The sequence below is a fragment of the Limulus polyphemus genome, unplaced genomic scaffold, assembly GCF_000517525.1.
Source record: "Limulus polyphemus unplaced genomic scaffold, Limulus_polyphemus-2.1.2 Scaffold6373, whole genome shotgun sequence".
Taxonomy (NCBI): domain Eukaryota; kingdom Metazoa; phylum Arthropoda; class Merostomata; order Xiphosura; family Limulidae; genus Limulus; species Limulus polyphemus.
The window spans coordinates 9,194-15,429 of NW_013671983.1; the positions used below are offsets into that span (position 1 = coordinate 9,194).

Genomic DNA, 6,236 nt, shown 5'->3' on the forward strand with positions numbered 1-6,236 from the left:
ATCTGAGGGTCGCGGGTTCGAATCCGCATCCCACCAAACATGCTCGCCCTTTCAGTCGCGGGGGTGTTATAATGTGACGGTCAATCCCACTATTCGTTGGTAAAAGAGTAGCCCAAGAGTTGGCGGTGGGTGGTGATGACTAGCTGCCTTCCCTCTAGTCTTACACTGCTAAATTAGGGACGGCTAGCGCAGATAGCCCTCGTGTAGCTTTGCGCGAAATTCCAAAACAAACAGACCCTTTAGTTTAAAACTCGTAATTTATAAAGAACTTAGTTAAGATCTTGATGTTTTGAAAATATTAAGTTTTGTTCCACTTGAATAATTGCTAAGCTTAAATGAATTATTAGGAACTAGTTGTTGTGATAAATAATATTATACATGATTATTTTTATAACCAGAAGTCCCTAAACAATTTAAATACAGTGTATCAGTTGTATTAACTTAAACTTGTATATAGATTTTGTATATGAACAATAAACTAATTACGTTTGTTTATAAGTGACTATCCTGGAATAGAGGAAAGTTATATCTTAAAACACTTTTATTTTTTCGGGTTTAAGGTTGAAATATGGCCATTGTAAACATTGTCAATTTAAAACCTCTTGGATCCACCACTAGATGTCTTCAAAAACACGTGAGCGAGGAAAAAAGTTTATGCAAACCAACGTGAGACAGCAAGTAAGCAGAAAGGACAAAAAAAGTTAAGAATTTTGAATCGTACCTGAAGTGAATGACTGTTACATAGGCTATTATATTTATTTTAATATCTTAACTGAGGACTGCTGATTCACAGATTGAGACTTCAACTTAATCAAATTATGAGCATGTGACTTAAATACATATTTCGTGTTACGTCTCATTGTTTACTGATTTCAAATGAACCTATTGCTGTAACTTACTTACCGTATACACGCAACTCCATACTGATTCGGTCCTCACCCAAAGTGTTATTGGCTATGCAAATATATGTTCCAGAGTCCTCTTTATTCAGCCGATGTATAACTAATGAGCCGTCTAATTGAGTAATTCGCTGACCAACTGACACATGATAAGCTCCACCTACTTCTTCTTTTAACCAGTAGTAAATAGGGATAGGGTAACCCCGAGCAACACATGGCAGTGCTACAATCTCTCCTTGTTTTGCTGTTAAGCGAGACTTGGTGCTGTCTATCTTAGGCGGAGTTTCGTGATGTGGCTCTATAAAAGACAATATTTTATTTAGTAATTACAAATAAACATGGACCCTTCTTTATGAAAACTGTAAAACATTAAAACAGAAACACAAACTTTATTCTTCACGAAGTTGAAAAAAACCTAAACACAGTCACCTTCTTGAAGCTGATAAAATATTAAAACACACAGGTTCTCTTCTTATGAGTCCCTCAGTAAGTTTACGAACAATGCTAAAATCCGTGGTTCGATTTACCGTGGTGGAAGCTGCAGATAGTCCAATATGGCTTTGCTCTTAAACAAATAAACAAACTCTTCTTATGAAGTTGGTAAAATATTTAAAAACAAAGACCGGTTATCTTCTTTTTGAAGGCTATAAACCCTTCAAAAAAAATGAATCCTGGCTCTGTTCTTCATGTAGTTGAAAACACATATTAAAACAAACACAGACTTTGATCTCTTCTGCACGAAATTTATAAGATATTTAAACATGTTTTATTATTATTATTGCTAATTAAACGGGCGAACATTGGGTTAATCAACCTTTTCACTTATTTCACAAAATGAAGAAAGCCAATCAAATTTAAAGATTTTACCTGCCTAAACCAGATACTTTCCACATCTCACTGACAAAGTACTACAGCCCTCACTATCACTAGCAGGAGAGCCGGAACTAAGTGTTTGTATAATGTTGACAAAATATTGCAGTACACACTATCACTAGCAGGAGAGCCGGAACTAAGTGTTTGTATAATGTTGACAAAATATTGCAGTACACACTATCACTAGCAGGAGAGCCGGAACTAAGTGTTTGTATAATGTTGACAAAATACTGCAGTACACACTATCACAATGAAAAGAGACGAAACTAAGTGTTTGTGTAGGTTATGACTATTACCACAATATTCTAGATTTATAAGTTTTAACTGATACTGTTATATGTGTATATCAAAAGTAGGAGTGTAGGTTGCCGGAACAGCGATCCGGTACCTGAATTTGAAGCTAAGTTCTGACATTTCGAAATCTAATAATATGTATATAAAAATAAGTTAGCTACTCTACACCGGAATTAAGTGTATTTCATAACCAAACTCTTAGCGTATCATTCAACACACTGGCTGTTTTTGATCCCTCGCTGGTAGGGCTCTTTCATATCGCCCAGCACATACTCTGTCACTCTCCCTCAGGAGCTGGCGTTAGGTACAGTGCTACTGTTCCGACTCAAAAGCAGGTGTAAGATCGTTAAAATGGTAATTATTTTTGTCATACATTACGTAGCTATTAAAACGCTTAAAGATACATTTTATAATTATAGTGTGAGTTCAAACTTACACATTTTTAAAAGGCTTATTATTTACATAATATACAACGAATGGTGCTTTTCGTAGTTATTCGTATTGGCAGTACAGGAAATGTGCAAAACATTATAAAAGGCAAAGTTGTTAATTCTATAGTATAGTAAGAAAGATAGTAAGTTAATAAAATATGGGTTTTTCTTTCCACTGCTTAGTTCAATTAAAAAAAGTTGAATTGCGTGTTTTCTCTCAGTAATATATACGTTTTCAATTTAGTACTAATGCAAGAAGCCTCAGATAATTAGTGCTGTATATATCTTCTTTATTTAAAATGCACTAATAAATATGGAAATTAGGTTTTAAATATGAGATCTTTAGCCTGATGGTGATGCCACAAGTCTGAGAAATTTTGGCCGAGCTCCAACTCTATAAAATTTAGCATTACACCACTGATCAAATGGCTACATAAAGTTCAAAGACACAACAAAAGCAAAAGAGGAATGGAAATTCTTAATGCTTAAAATAATTTCCGGTAAAATAGATTTGGAGTTTCTAATCTTTTTTCCATATATTAATTAAATACAGCATTTTTGAAAGACTTGAAAATAGCCACAAATAAAGTAATAGTGCCATCAAAAAGAGACAGTTATGACGTCATGTAGAGTGTCACTTAGCCGACTACTTCCGATTATCTCTCGGTAAGTACAAATAAAATCCTGACTGACCTGGAATAAACACCAGACAATAATTAAGGGACCATTTTGATATTTAGGAAACCAAAAAAGCAGCTATTATTTTTGTAGATACGTATTCGTATTCGGGAATATTTTATCTGTAAGTGTTTAAATAATATTCCACGCTCTGATAATTGTTCCCGGGTGTTTTGGCAAATTCTAATTTTCGTTTTTACATTTGCGTAATAAAAAATAGAAACGTATTTTTATAGAGCCAAATTAAATAACGTGCAGTACAGAAAAAAAAAGTAAATGTGTGCTAATGAGGAATTTTTCAATAACCCCCTCACCTCTCCAGTGGCCCAGCGGTAATTCTGTAGGCTTATAACGTTAAAAACCGGGTTTCGAAACCCGAGATGGGTACAACACAAATTGCCCATTGTATAGTTTTTGCGCTTAACAACAAACATGACAGTGATCGTTGAAGCAGCACATTACAATTTCTGTATATTTCGTTTCTTCGATAATTTTCTTTATATTTATATAGGAAAATTATTCATCTTGAAAAATGCTATAGCAGTTAAATATAAAATTCTTCTGGGCCCTGCTAAAATGCGTAAAAAAGTAACATGTGGTTTTTAGTAAACTTAACCCTATGCTTTTGTAAGGTGTTGGTTTATACTAAAAACATCAAGGCAAGCAATTAAAATTCATTTAACTTAAAAACTGTCGAACTTTATTAAACCCAACAAAAACAGTCAAACTCTTAAACATCCCGCACCTTTTTTAGAAGTAACACAACAAAAACAGTCAAACGTTTAAACATCCTGTACTTTTAGAAGTAACACTACAAAAAACGGTCAAAAGTTGATACATCCCGTATTTTCTAGAACTAACATAACAAAAACAAACATTAAAATATCCCGTATTTTCTAGAAGTAACAAAACTAAAAAATCTCGTTCTTTCTAAAAAGAACACAACAAAAACAGTCAAACGTTTAAACATCCTGTACTTTTAGAAGTAACACTACAAAAAATGGTCAAAAGTTGAAACATCCCGTATTTTCTAGAACTAACATAACAAAAACAAACATTAAAATATCCCGTATTTTCTAGAAGTAACAAAACTAAAAAATCTCGTTCTTTCTAAAAAGAACACAACAAAATAGTCAAACACTTAAACATATTGTACTTTTCAGAAATAACAACAAAAAAGCAGTGCAAAGTTGAAACATCAAGTACTTTCTAGAGTTAACACAACAAAAACAGTCAAACGCTTAACATCTCGTATTTTTTAGAGGTAACACTACAAAAACAGTCAAACACTTAAACATATTGTACTTTTCAGAAATAACAACAAAAAAGCAGTGCAAAGTTGAAACATCAAGTACTTTCTAGAGTTAACACAGCAAAAACAGTCAAACGCCTAAACATCCCGTACTTTTTGGAGGTAACACAACCAAAAACAATCAAAAGTTGAAACATTCTGTACTTTCTAGAAGTAACAGAACAAAAACAAACACTAAAATATCCCGTACTTTCTAGAAGTAACAGAACAAAAACAAACACTAAAATATCCCGTACTTTCTAGAAGTAACAAAAACATTCCAAAACTAAAAAATATTTTTAGAAATAACACAACAAAAACAGTCAAACGCTTAAACATCCCGTACTTTTCAGAAATAACATAACAAAAATGCAGTCAAAAGTTTAATCATTCCGTACTTTCTAGAAGTAACAAAACAAAAGCATTCAAAAACTAAAAAAATCTTTCTAGAAATAGCACAACAAAAACAGTCAAACGCTTAAACATACCGTACTTTTCAGAAATAACACAATAAAAATGTAGTCAAAAGTTTAAACATCCGGTACTTTCTAGAAGGGGCCCGGCATGGCCAGGTGGATAAGGCGCTCGACTTGCAATCTGAGGGTCGCAGGTTCGAATCCCCGTCCCACCAAACATGCTCGCCCTTTCAGCCGTGAGGGCGTTATAATGTGACGGTCAATCCCACTATTCGTCGGTAAAAGAGTAGCCCAAGAGTTGGCGGTGGGTGGTGATGACTAGCTGCCTTCCCTCTAGTCTTACACTGCTAAATTAGGGACGGCTAGCGCAGATAGCCCTCGTGTAGCTTTGCGCGAAACTCAAAAACAAAAACAAACAAACTTTCTAAAAGCAACACAACAAAAACAGTCAAACGTTTAAATATGGCTCGCAGATCGTAGCTGCAAAGATGCGCTCAATACTTTGGGGTTATGGGTTTTGTGTATGAATGACTGTCAAATCTCACTGTTCCGCCAAACAAGAGTGTCCCAAGATTTGGCGGTGTGTGTTGTTGATTATCTGCTTTCCCTCTAGTTTGTTAGTTCAAAATTAGGTATGACTAATCTCAGATAGTTCTGTGTGTAGCTTTGCTCGAAAAAATGTAAAACAAACAAACACTAGATTGTTTTTTCTGTAAATATGTGAATATATAAACGTGGATGGAAATATGTTCTAGCGTATTTTTGTGCGATAAACTCTGAGTCCATCCAATTTAATGGCTATTCTCTTAGAGTTAAATGAGACGGAATAAAGATAGAAGGGAATTACTTAAATGTTTATTCTCCGTTGTTTCTCTTAAGCAGGACGAGATAGACAGATAGTTCAATGAAATAGAAAACAACTAAACATTGACGTGATTGGTAGCTTTAAACAATAACAAACCTTTTCCTACGAGATTGATGGCAGTTTGAGACATTTTGAAAATAGAAGAAATCTAAACAATAGCAAGGTTTGCAGTTCACTAAAACAGACAAACGTTTTGGTCCTACTGCAGCAAACGGCATTTTACGCAGAAACTGACAAATAATGAAAGGTTGCTTTTGATCAGTACAGAACACTTACACATAATTACACTAACACTGATATATGTCCACATCCACACGTGTATACAAATTATATAGAAACAAAACCTAAGGGTCCGGCATGGCCAGGTGGTTAGGGAGCTCGACTCGCAATCTGTGGGTCGCGGGTTCAAATCCCAGTCCCACTGGGCGTTATAATGTGACAGTCAATCCCACTATTCGTGTAAAGAGTAGCCAAGAGTTGCGGTGGTAG

At 34.7% G+C, this 6,236-nt stretch overlaps 1 protein-coding gene across 1 annotated transcript in view; it reads right to left on the bottom strand.

The window, feature by feature from the left end:
• Positions 1 to 6,236, bottom strand: part of LOC106473653 (Down syndrome cell adhesion molecule-like protein Dscam2) — a gene marked incomplete at both ends in the record, with an annotated part of 45,617 nt that overhangs the window by 5,197 nt on the left and 34,184 nt on the right. The window contains one exon of the mRNA XM_022402062.1: positions 904 to 1,197. Coding sequence (XP_022257770.1) covers positions 904 to 1,197 — 294 coding nt within the window. The remainder of the gene's footprint in view (positions 1 to 903; positions 1,198 to 6,236) is intronic.